The sequence below is a fragment of the Macaca mulatta genome, chromosome 16 (assembly GCF_049350105.2).
Source record: "Macaca mulatta isolate MMU2019108-1 chromosome 16, T2T-MMU8v2.0, whole genome shotgun sequence".
NCBI classification, from domain to species: Eukaryota; Metazoa; Chordata; class Mammalia; order Primates; family Cercopithecidae; genus Macaca; species Macaca mulatta.
In genome coordinates, this window is record NC_133421.1 from 50,724,333 (window position 1) to 50,737,701 (window position 13,369).

The 13,369-nt window shown below is 41.5% G+C and overlaps 1 protein-coding gene and 1 long non-coding RNA gene across 4 annotated transcripts in view; both read right to left on the bottom strand.

The window, feature by feature from the left end:
* GDPD1 (glycerophosphodiester phosphodiesterase domain containing 1) overlaps positions 1–13,369 on the bottom strand; it is a 61,211-nt gene that overhangs the window by 19,281 nt on the left and 28,561 nt on the right. For all 3 annotated transcript variants that reach the window (XM_015119124.3, XM_077970910.1, XM_015119123.3), the window contains exons 3-4: positions 13,049–13,184; positions 9,386–9,431 (exon numbers count right to left, since the gene is read on the bottom strand). In XM_015119124.3, coding sequence (XP_014974610.1) covers positions 9,386–9,431; positions 13,049–13,184 — 182 coding nt within the window. The remainder of the gene's footprint in view (positions 1–9,385; positions 9,432–13,048; positions 13,185–13,369) is intronic.
* LOC144335520 (uncharacterized) lies at positions 6,067–7,225 on the bottom strand. The gene is made up of 2 exons (XR_013406430.1): positions 7,080–7,225; positions 6,067–6,379 (listed from the first exon to the last, which is right to left on the bottom strand). It is a non-coding gene; the product is annotated as an uncharacterized LOC144335520 (long non-coding RNA).

A 13,369-nucleotide genomic window follows, 5' to 3' on the forward strand; every position in this document is an offset into this window, starting at 1 on the left:
AGCAAGATTTTTAAATGTATTTTTAAAATACAAGTTTTGCTTTTTGATGACTAGAAAAGGTATAGAATATATTCATTAAAGGACATTTACAAAATAAGAAAAAGTATAGAGAAGAAAAAAATCATGTAAATCCAACAACTTAGATATAAACGCTATGACCATTTGGTGTACTTTCTCTACTCTTTTTTCCTATGCATGATTTAATATAGTAATAATATGATATGCTACAGATTTTAACTTGATATTTTCACATAAAAATAAGTATTTTCCTGTTGATTTACTGTGCTTATGATTATGATTTATTTTTTATTAATTTTTTATTTTGAGATAACTACAGACTCACAATCAATTGTAAGAAATAATAGGGTCCATGTACCCTTTATCCAGACTTCCCAGTGGTAACTTTCTTGCAGATCTATAGAACGATATCACAACCATGATACTGACATTGATACAATCCACCGATCTGATTCTATCATAATTTTTTAAAAGGTGTCAGAATACTCCATTGAGTAGCTATACAATAATTTATTTTAATTTAACCATTTCCCTACTAGTAGATACTGAGATTGTTTCTAAAGTTTTGCTATATCATCATTGACTTTTTCAGAGATTAAAAATAACATTCAGGCAAGGGAAGTATACACTAAATCAGTAATGTGTTGAAGAATTACATGAATGCAGTTATTCAAAGAAAATTCAAGTAATGAGAAAATTAGAAGGGGACTTTAATTGTTGTTTATATTTCCTGAGGATTATTTTCTTTAGTCTTTCTCTAGTCCCTTTGGTTGGTTGGTTGGTTGTTTGTTTGAGACAGGGTCTCACTCGGTCACCCAGACTGGAGTGCAGTGACACAATCTCGGCTCACTGCAACCTCTGCCTTCTGGGCTCAAGTGATCCTCCCACTTTAGCCTCCTGAGTAGCTGGAACTACAGGAACACCACCATGCTCGGCTAATTTTTTTGTAGTTTTTGTAGAGATGGGGTTTTGGATTTGGCCAGGCTGGTCTCAAAATCCTGTGTTCAAGTGATATGCCCACCTCGGCCTCCCAAAGGGCTGCGATTACAGGCATGAACCACGTACTCAGCCCTTTTTTGTTGTGTTTTTGAGACAGGATCTTGCTCATAGCCAAGGTTGGGGTGCAGTAGCATGATGACTCACTGCAGCCTCCCACACTCCAGCAATCCTTTGGGACGACAGGCACGCACCACCACGCCCATCTCTCTCTCTCTCTATATATATATACACACACACATATTATATATATAATATATAATATATATACTGTATATAATATATATACTATATACTCTCTCTATATAGAGTATATATACATATCTCTCTCTCTCTCTCTCTCTATATATATATATATATACACACTTTTTTTTTTTTTGAGATGGATTTTCGATGTTGTTGCCCAGGCTGGAGTGCAGTGGTGTGATCTCGGCTCACTGCAACCTCCGCCTCCCGGGTTCAAGCAATTCTGCTTCAGCCTCCTGAGTAGCTGGGATTACAGGTGCCTGGCACCACAACTGGCTACATTTTTGTAATTTTAGTAGAGGCGGGGTTTCACCATGTTGGCCAGGCTGGTCTCAAACTCCTGGCCTCCAGTGATCTAGCAGCCTCGGCCTCCCAAAGTGCTGGGATTACAAGCGTGAGCCACTGCACCTGGCCTATTTTTTGTTTTTTTGTTTTTTAATTTTTAATTTTTTTTTTTTTTGAGACAGAAAAAAAAGATTGTCATCCAGGCTGGAGGGCAGTGGCCGGATCTCAGCTCACTGCAAGCTCCATCTCCCGGGTTTACGCCATTCTCCTGCCTCAGCCTCCCGAGTAGCCGGGACTACAGGCGCCCACCACCTCGCCCGGCTAGTTTTTTTTTTTTTGTATTTTTTAGTAGAGACGGGGTTTCACTGTGTCAGCCAGGATGGTCTCGATCTCCTGACCTTGTGATCCGCCCATCTCGGCCTCCCAAAGTGCTGGGATTACAGGCTTGAGCCACCGCGCCCGGCCTTGTTTTATTTTTTGTAGCAACAGGGTCTCATTGTATTTTGCCCAGGCTGGTCTTGAACTCCTGATCTCAAGCAAACCTGCCACCTCAGCCTCCCTAAGTGCTGGGATTACAGGTGTGAGCCACCACACCTGGCTCTCTAGTCCCTTTTGACTCTAATGACTCTAATCATTTATATAATTTACTATACATACTATACAACTATTGTAAAAATTGTTCTGCTTCCACCCAAAACTTCAATTCCGCTAATCTGCAAATAACAAACTGGTGAAAAATCCTTTATTCCATCTTATTATACAGCAAATCAAAAAAATGCATTATCAAAAAGTAAATGAAATCCATGTCAGAAAATTAAATTATTTATAATTAGAACCTATGTGAAAAGCAGCATGTACATTAAAGAGGAAAAAAGGAAGTCTGTTACTATACTTCTTGTAATTCTGACGGGGGTCTGGGTTACTCTGATAGGACTGGCAATTATTGGCTCTGCCTCTCTGACCACAGACTAAATATATGACCAGTCTAACCTGTTAAGCATAACAATATGGACACTGGGAGAGAAGGCCTCTTGAAATCCTTTGCTGAATGGATCATGTACAAGCTGCCAAGAGTTCATCTCTGTGGAAAGGGTGTCCCTAAAAGCAAAGCTAACACAAATGAAAGCAAAAGCAAGAAACGGAGATAGAGAGAGACCAATTATTGCTTGAGCAACTGGAATCAGTCATGTCTGAGGGCATATAACCCCTGGACTTTCTAATTATGAAAGCCAATACATTCTTTTTAAAATTTTTTTCTTAAGCTATCTTGAGATGTATATCTAACACTTATAACTGAAAGAGTTTGAACTTATCATAGGCTACATAACTAAACTTTAAAAATTATGTTTATAGTAGATAGCTTGTATACATATACATACATATATATATATATATTTATATATATATATTTTTTGAGACAGGGTCTCAATCTGTCACCCAGGCTGGAGTGCAGTGGCATGACCACAGCTCACAGCAGCCTTGAACTCAGCTCCAGTGATCCTCCTGCCTCAGCCTCCGAATAGCTGAGATTAGAGGCATGTGCCAACATACCCGGCTTTTTCTTTTCTTCTTTTTTTTTTTTGGAGACGGAGTCTCGCTCTGTTGCCCAGCCTGTAGTGCAGCGGTGCCATCTCGGCTCACCACAACCTCCGCCTCCAGGGTTCAAGCAATTCTCCTGCCTTAGTCTCTGGAGTACCTGGGATTACAGGCATCTGCCCCACGACGCCTGGCTAATTTTGTATTTTTAGTAAAGATAGGGTTTCTCCATGTTGGTCAGGCTGGTCTTGAACTCCCAACCTCAGGTGATCTGCCCACCTTGGCCTCCCAAAGTGTTGGGATTACAGGCGTGAGCCACCATGCCTGGCTCCCCCACCCCCCTTTATTTTTTAAGTAGAGATGAAGTCTTGCTTTATTTACCACGTTGGCCTTGAATTCCTGGCCTCAAGGGATCCTCTCACCATGGCCTCCTTGAATGCTGGGATTATAGGCATTAGCCACCAATATTCTTCCTTCCTTTGGAAACCTGTATTTCACATCGTATCTCCTTATCTCACATTGTTCCGATAGGGCTGTCAACACACTACCCACTGCCCATTCACCCTCGGGGGTGGGCATATAATCATAATAGCCCACTTCTTTTCTTCAAGATGGCCACATGACCCAAGGTGGGCCAATCAGTGTCTTTCTCTGGGACTTCATGCTTGAAGCTCATAAGGAAGACTGCCTTTTTGTCACGGTGTGGGCAAATTAAAAAATTAATTTAGCAGTCAAGTACGATGCATGTAAGAATCAGTTTACAAAAAAGGTCAAACAGATGAAACTAACTTTGGAACAGCAAAATAACACATAAGAATATTCTATCTAACAGCGAGGGAATGAGAAAACTAAAATGCGTGCTGAGAAAAAAAAAAAGTGCTACAGTGATGTAAAGATACAAATATTAGGCCAGGTGCAGTGGCTCACTCCTGGAATCTCAGCACTTTGTAAGGTTGAGGCAGGAAGATTGCTTGAGGCCAAGAATTCAAGACCCATCGGACCAACAATATCGAGACCCGATCTCTACTTAAAAATAATAATGCGGCCGGGCGCGGTGGCTCAAGCCTGTAATCCCAGCACTTTGGGAGGCCAAGACGGGTGGATCACAAGGTCAGGAGATCGAGACCATCCTGGCTAACACGGTGAAACCCCATCTCTACTAAAAAATACAAAAAACTAGCCGGGCGAGGTGGCGGGCGCCTGTAATTCCAGCTACTCGGGAGGCTGAGGCAGGAGAATGGCGTGAACCCGGGAGGCGGAGCTTGCAGTGAGCCGAGATCCAGCCACTGCACTCCAGCCTGGGCGACAGAGCGAGACTCCGTCTCAAAAAAAAAAAAAAAAAATGCATAAATTAGATGCCTCAGCCAGTTTAGAATGTAGAAAAACATGTGGAAAAAGAGAAGTTTGCCCCAGTATTTTTCTAGGCAGAAGGTAACCAGCTAGGAAGTGGTGGACTATAAAAAGAAAAGAGGAAAATAATAGGAAATAGGAAAAATAGACAAGGAGTATGCCATAGGATGTGTTGGTTGATGGAATAGTGGCCCCTATGCAAGTTAGGGGCCACTAAATAGTTTTCACTATTTGGGGAACTCTAAAATGATAATTATAGTCAACTCTAGATTATCCAAATTATGCGTTTTCCGTGAAAAAAAAAAAAAAGGTTACTTTCAACTAATTGGGATAGATAATAACAAACCCTTTGGTTAACACTTTTTTTTTGTTTTGTTTTTTTTGAGACAAAGTCTCGTTCTGTTGCCCAGGCTGAAGTGCAGTGGCATGATCTCAGCTCACTGCAATCTCCATCTCCCAGTTCAAGCGATTCTCCTGCCTCAGTCTCCGAAGTAGCTGGGAGAACAGGCACATGCCACCATGTCCAGCTAATTTTTGTATTTTTAGTAGAGATGGGGTTTCACCACATTGGCCAGGCTGGTCTCGAGCTCCTGACCTCAGGGATCTTCCTGCCTCGACCTCCCAAAGTTTGAGGATTACAGGTGTGAGCCACTGTGTCAGGCCAATTCAGCATTTTTTATTTATTTATTTTTTTTTTTGAGACAGTCTTGCTCTGTTGCCCAGGCTGGAGTGCAATGGCATGATCTTGGCTCACTGCAACCTCTGCCTCCCGGGTTCAAGTGATTCTCCAGCCTCAGCCTCCCAAGTAGCTGGGACTACAGGTGTGCAGCACCACACCTGGCTAATTTTTGTATTTTGGCTAGGCATGGTGGCTCATGACTAATCCCAGCCCTTTGGGACAAAGAGGTAGGCGGATCACCTGAGGTCAGGAATTCAAGACCAGCCTGGCCAACGTGGTGAAACCTCGTCTCTACTAAAAATACAAAAATTAGTTGGGAGTGGTGGAGGGCATCTGTAATCCCAACTATACGGGAGGCTGAGGCAGGAGGATCGCTTGAACCTGGGAGGCAGCGGTTGCAGTGAGCTGAGATTGTGCCACTGGGCGACAGAAGCAAAAGTTCATCTCAAAAAACAAAAATAAAAATTTTAAAATTTTTGTATTTTTAGTAGAGACAGGGTTTCGCCATGTTGGCCAAGCTGGTCTCAAACTCCTAACCTCAAGTGGTCCACCTGCCTCGGCCTCCCAAAGTGCTGGGATTACAGGTGTGAGCCACTGTGCCCGGCCTGGTAAGCAAGAATTCTATGCAAGGGAATAGGATAGAAAAAACGGAACCACTTTTTGACAAATCTGAGTCAAGTTTCTTGTTTTCTTTTCTCTTTTTCTTTTTTCTTTTTTTTCTGAGACAGAATCTCACTTTGTGCAGTGACACAATCAAGGCTCACTGCAGCCTCCACCTCCTGGGCTCAGCAATCCCCCCACCTCAGCCTCCCTAGCTAGGACCACAGGTGCATACCACCATGCCTGGCTAATATTATTTTTATTATCTTTGTAAAGATGGAGTCTCTGTATGTGGCCCAGGCCGGTCTCGAACTCCTGGGATCAAGTGATCCTCCTGCCTTAGCCTCCCAAAGTGCTGGGATTACAGATGTGAGCCACTGCCATGGTTCTGAGTCAAATTTTTACACACAGTTTATTAGTCTGTTCCAAATGCAGTCAACTCCACATCTGAGGATCAGTCTAAAGTCAATTATGATATGAGATGAATGCAATATAAAAGGAAAGCTAATTATTATTATTCCTTTCAGATATCTGAAACTTGACAGTACACAGTGTTGTTCTTTTTTTTTTTCCCACAGCATTGTTCCTTTTTTTTTTTTTTTGAGACAGAGTCTTGCTCTTGTTGTCCAGGTTGGAGTACAATGGCGCGATCTCAGCTCACTGCAACCTCTGCCTCCCAGGTTCAAGTGCTTCTCCTGCCTCAGCCTCCCAAGTAGCTGGAATTACAGGTGCACGTCACCAAGCCCGGCTAATTTTTGTATTTTTAGTAGAAATAGGGTTTCACCATGTTGGCCAGGCTGGTCTCAAACTCCTAACCTCAGGTGATCCACCTGCCTCGGCCTCCCAAAGTGCTGGGATTACAGGTGTGAGCCACTGCACCGGACCCACAGCATTGTTCTTAATACAACATTTGAGAATAGTGTTCCAATGGAGAGGCAGTATGGTACAGTTGAACACTGGTCTGCTAAGAGAGAGACCTAGTTCAAGTTCTAGCATTGTTATTTCCTTATTATATGAACTTGATTAAGTTAGTTTACATCTTTAGACTTCAATTTCCTTATCTATAACAGAAGACAAGATTAGACAGTCTCAAAGGTCTCTTCACATTCAAAAACCGGCCGGGTGTGGTGGCTCATGCTTGTAATCCTAGCATTCTGGGAGGCCGAGGGGGGTCAGGTAAATCAATTGAGGCCAGGAATTCCAGACCAGCCTGGCCAACATGGTGAAACCTCATCTCTACTAAAAATAAAAAAATTAGCCGGGTGTGGTGGCAGGCACCTGTATCTCAGCTATTCAGGTGGCTGAGGCATGAGAATCTCTTGAACCCAGGAGGTGGAGGTTGCAGTGAGCTGAGATTGAGCTACTTCACTCCAGCCTGGGCAACAGAGCAAGACTCTGTCTCAAAAAAAAGAAGAAACAGTTTCATGACTTTATGAGGGACATACAAAACCAGGAAAAATTTTAAACTTTTTTTTCCCTCAAAGGTTTTTTTTTTTTTTTTGAGACAAGGTCTCACTCTGTCACCCAGGCTGGAGCATAGTGGTGTGAGCATAGCTCACTATAGCCTTCAACTCCCAGGCTCAAGGGATCCTCCCACCTCAAGTCTCTTCAATAGCTGGGACTATAGGCACATGCCACCATGACTGGCTAATATTTTTTTTAGAGATGGGGTCTCGCTATGTTGCCCAGGCTGGTTTCAAACTGTTGGTCTCAAGCAACCCTCCCGCCTTGGCCTCTCAAAGTGCTGAGATTATAGGTGTGAGCTACCACATCTGCTGGATTTTTAAATTTTTATGGGGCTTTCTTTGGCTTTGCTCTACAAAGGGAAAAATAGGAAAAACTTCATTTCTGAAATTTTCTTAACTTTCACAAGTCCAAAATTGACACAAATATTACAATAGCTTGGCAAGTATAATTCTATAAACTACAAGAATGAAGAAAGGTTTCCTCAAACCAACAACTTCAACTTACCTAGAAATTGAAATCAAACACATCTGAGGTTTAAATATCCCTTAGAAATAACTAATGTTAAACTTTTTCTGATTTTTATTTCCTTTTCAAAAATTCCCCTATCCGTGGTCAATTTTTTTTTTTTTTTTTAAATTTTAGAGACAGGGTCTTGCTATGTAGCCCAAGCTAGACTCCCAACTCTTGGGCTCAAACAAGCCTCCCAACTCAGTCTCCCAAGTAGCTGGGACTAGAGGTGTACGTCACCACACCTGGCTTGGCCAATTTTAAATCTAGTTCGTGGAGCAGTTACAGTTCTTTTAAAAAATTAATATAAATGGAGCTGACATTTAACCAAGGTTTCAACTAAATCATACCAAGATTCATGAGATGTGGCCGGGCGCGGTGGCTCAAGCCTGTAATCCCAGCACTTTGGGAGGCCGAGACGGGCGGATCACGAGGTCAGGACATCGAGACCATCCTGGCAAACACGGTGAAACCCCGTCTCTACTAAAAAAATACAAAAAACTAGCCGGGCGAGGTGGCGGGCGCCTGTAGTCCCAGCTACACAGGAGGCTGAGGCAGGAGAATGGCGTAAACCCGGGAGGCGGAGCTTGCAGTGAGCTGAGATCCGGCCACTGCGCTCCAGCCCCGGCGACAGAGCGAGACTCCGTCTCAAAAAAAAAAAAAAAAAAAAAAAAAAAAAAAAAAAAAGATTCATGAGATGTAACATCTTATGGTTTTATTGAGTTATACATTTGAATCACTAAAAAATGTGAGACAACGTCCCTTGTGACAATGAGGGAGGCTGTATCTGTTCAGTACATATCTTAAGGTGGTATATTTTCCATTCTAACATCTGCAGTAACTAACAAGGTGGGTCAAGGGACATGTTTCTTTGTGAGAAATGTTCCCTCAGAAGAAAACTGCTAAGTGAAGATGACTAGAAAATGGTTTATTTGAACGACAGAAGTCTGTTTAATCATTTAAAATATGGAGCAGCTAAAAGACAGAATTAAATATTATGGAACCAGAAAGGATTTGAAAGGGGTCCTTTCCATTTCTTTTTATTTATTTATTTATTATTTATTTTATTTTCATTATTATTATTATCATTTTAGACAGAGTTTCGCTCTCATTGCCAGGCTGGAGTGCAATGGCGCGATCTCGGCTCACTGCAACCTCCGCCTCCCGGGTTCAAATGATTGTTCTGCCTCAGCCTCCCAAGTAGGTGGGATTACAGGTGCACATCATCATGCCTGGCTAATATTTTTTGTATTTTTAGTAGAGATGGGGTTTTGCCATGTTGGCTAGGCTGGTCTCAAACTCTTGACCTAAAGTGATCTGCCTGCCTCAGCCTCCCAAAGTGCTGGGATTACAGTCGTGAGCCACCGTGCCCAGCCCTTTTCATTTATTTTTTATTATATTTTTTTGATGGATGACTACTATAAGTTGCAGCAATATTCTAGAATTTGAACCTTTAGAAGTGAAATGTTTCTTGCAATCAGTATTCAGGTTTAAATTAACTGTATGTGAATTTAAGTAGCATGAATCAGTTAACTCTTTGGACCTGATAATTTCACGTCAGATAATTTTCAAGGCTTCAGATTTGTAGGCCTGAGGGAACAAGCTTAGAGGCCAGTTACTTTTAGTAAGAACTTACTATGACAAGAAAACACACATATGCTTCTCAACACGAATGTTTAAGCTACAAACAAAAAATATTACCTCTTTGAAAGGAGACATCCAGTTTGCCAAGGTAAGGTGGGAGCTCCTTTAAAAGACATGATCAAAAAAAAAGTTAACTCTCAAAAAATAATAAGATTTTAATGTCTTACATTAAGACACAAAGATACGCTTTTTCAACATATAGAAGAGTAAAACACTACAAAACATGTTTACATAGGCACCCTTTATCAGAACATCCCCAACAGCAAATTAACCATATTACTTACGTATGCCATCTACAAAAAATATATCTGTACTATTTAATATAGACCTTTTCACAATAATATACAAAGATTTCAGTAGAAAAATGTCAAGAATACACAATTCAATGAAAATAAAAGAAAAATAACTAACAATTAAATAGATCTTTAAACTCATTAATAATTAATGAAATGTTAATTAAAATTTAATTAGCAAATTTGGTATTATTATAATGCTCAATACTAGTAAATATTATTTTTATTTTATTTTATTTTATTTTTGAGACAGGGTCTCACTCTATTGCCTGGGCTGGAGTGCAGTAGCGCAATTATACCTCGCTGTAGCCTTGATCGTCTGAGCTCAGTGGATCTTCAGAAGGATCTGTCCTTTTGGGAGGCCTTCTTTTGGAAGGCCTCAGACTCCAAAAGCACTGGGACTACAGGCATGAGCCACCGCACCCAGCTGGCAAATGTTCTTTTACCCAATAATTTCCCTTCTGGGAGTATATTTAGAGAAATAATCTTAAAATAGAGAAAACGTTATATAAATAACTTTTATAAATACAAATATTTATATATCTTTAAAAATAAAAAGCTAAAGATAGAGAAAGCTTTAATCTTTATGCATAAAGCTGTGCAGTGCAGGCCGGGCACAGTGGCTCACCCCTATAATCCCAGCGCTTTGGGAGGCTGAGGCGGGCAGATCATCTGAGGTCAGGAGTTCGAGACCAGCCTGACCAACATGGTGAAACCCTGTCTCTACTAAATACAAAAAATTAGGCAGGTGTGGTGGCGCATGCCTGTAATCCCAGCTACTTGGGGGGCTGAGGCAGGAGAATTGCTTGAACCTGGGAGGTGGAGGCTGCAGTGAGCCGAGATTGCACCATTGTACTCCAGCCTGGGTGGCAAGAGCGAATCTCTGTCTCAAAAGAAAAAAAATAAAATAAAATAAATTCAGTGCAGTGTTATCTATAATGGTGAAAACTTAGAGCTAATCCAATGTCCAACAATAGAAGAATGGTTAAAAATAACTATATATCCACACAATGGAATGGCTATAGTCATTTGAAATGTTTATGAAAGATAAGCATGGAATCTGAAAGGTCAAATACAGTATGATTCCAACTATATGACACTCTGGAAAAGACAAAACTATGGAAACAGTAAAAAGATCAGTGGTTGGCAGGGGATGAGGGAAGGGGGACTGAATAGGCAGAACACAGAATTTTTAGAGCAGTGGAAACATTTTGTATAATAGTATAATTACTGGATACATATCATTATAAATTTGTCCAAAACCACAGAATGTACAAGAGTGAACCCTAATGTAAACTATGGACTATGAGCAATAATATTGTGTCAATGTATGTACCACTCTGGTGCAGCTGTTAAAAGCGGGGGACCCTGTGTCTGTGTGGTAACTGTGCAGGTATGTGGGAACTCTGTATTTTCCACTCAATTTTGCTATAAACCTGAAACTTATCTAAAAAATAAAGTCTAATTTCTTTAAAGCATGGAAAAGGCTGGGCACGGTGGCTCACACCTGTAATCCCAGCACTTTGGGAAGCCAAGGCAGGAGGATCACCTGAGGTCAGGAGTTCAAGACCAGCCTGGCCAACATGGTGAAACCCCGTCTCTACTAAAAACACAAAAATTAGCCAGGTGTGGTGGTGCACGCTTGTAATCCCAGCTACTCTCGCTCTGGTTGAAAAGAGTGAGACTCCGTCTTAAAAAAAAAAAAAGAAAGAAAGAAAGACAAAAAGAGAAACATTATAATAAAAAAAAGAAAAAGGAAACATTATAAATGATAAACATTTTTCCATGCTTTCCATTGCCCAGGCTGGAGTGCAATGGCATGATCTCGGTCACTGCAACCTCTGCCTCCTGGGTTTAAGCGATTCTCCTACCTCAGCCTCCTGAATAGCTAGGATTACAGACGCACGCCAACACACCCAGCTAATTTTTGTATTTTTAGTAGAGATGGGGTTTCACCATGTTGGCCAGGGCGGTCCCCAACTCCTGACCTCAGGTGATCTGTCTGCCCAGCTAATTTTTGTATTTTTAGTAGAGACGGGGTTTTGCCATGTTGGCCAGGCTAGTCTCGAATTCCTGACCCCTGGTGATCCGCCCGCCTCACCCTCCCAAAGTACTGAGATTACAGATGTGAGCCACTGAGGCCGGCCATTATCATGTTATAATGTTAAAGTGTCTAAAATTCTACATACATGATGCGCAGTGAGAATACAAATCTAAAAAACATAAAAGGTAGAATCCTTCTACATAAGGTAGAATCCTGTTAACATAAGTGTTTTTTTGGTAGTAACTTTATGCATGATTTTTCCTTCCATTCATCAGTATTTACTATAATTAATATGTACATTATAATGATCTTTTTTTTTTTTTTTTCTTGAGACAGAGGCTCACTCTTGCCCAGGCTGGAGTGCAGTGGCGCAATCTTGGCTCACTGCAACCTCCGCCTCCCAGGTTCAAGCGATTCTCCTGCCTCAGCCTCCCAAGTATCTGGGATTACAGAGGCACCACCACGCCCAGCTAATTTTTGTATTTTTTAGTAGAGATGGGGTTTCGCCATGTTGGCCAGGCTGGTCTCGAACTCCTGACCTCAGGTGATCCGCCCGCCTCGGTCTCCCACAGTGTTGGGATTATAGGCGTGAGCCACTGTGCCCTGCCTCATTTCGTTTTTGAGACAGGGTCTCACTCTTTCACCCAGGCTGGAGTGCAGTGGTACAATCTTGGCCCACTGTAGCCTCAACTTCCTGGGATCAAGTGATCTTCCCACCTCGGCCTCCTGAGTAGCTGGGACCATAGGTATATGCCACCATACCTAAACAATTTCCCCCCCCTTCTTTTTTTTTTTTTTTTAAGATGGAGTCTTGCTCTGTTGCTGAGGCTGGAGTGCAGTGGCATCATCTCAGCTCACTGCAACCTCCACCTCCTGGGTTCAAGCGATTCTCCTGCCTCAGCCTCCTGAGTAGCTGGGATTACAGGTGTGCAACATCATGCCTGGCTAATTTTTGTATTTTTAGTAGAGATGAGGTTTCACCATGTTGGCCAGGCTGATCTTGAACTCCTGACCTTGGGTGATCCACCCGACTCAGCCTCCCAAAGTGCCGGGATTACAGGCGGAGCCACCGTGTCCAGCCAATTTTCCTATATTTTAATAAAGATGGAGTCTTGCTATGTTGCCCAGCCTGATCTCAAACTCCTGGCCTCAAACAATCCTCCCACCTCAGCCTCCCAAAGTGCTGGAATTACAGGCATGAGCCAGCACACTTGGCCTCAAAATAGTTTTTAAAAATTTCCTTTGACATTTAGTATTTAATCAGTATTTAAATAATATTAGAAATTTTTTACTGAAGCAATATCTGATATTCACTATTTTTTAAAAAAATATTACAGGCCGTGACACCTATTAGCTCTTAGTTTATCATGCATTTTTACTTACACAGTATTTGAGATCAGAGATGTTTACATTGACCCCAGTTGCTCTCTTTAGATTCTCATCATGTGACACTACAACTTGTTCATCTTTTGTGATATGGCAGTCCAATTCTAGCATATCAGTTCCGATTTTAACCGCACTGAAGAAATAAAAGAAGAATGACATTCTGACACTTAAGTATACATTTAGGTTACACACATCAGATCTAACAATTCAGAGTTACAAATCCAAAATCCTATAATATTAAAATATCTCACTACCATCACCTAGTATGACTTATTCACATGAAAATATTCTAAGTGAACTGAGAATAAAAGAATCATG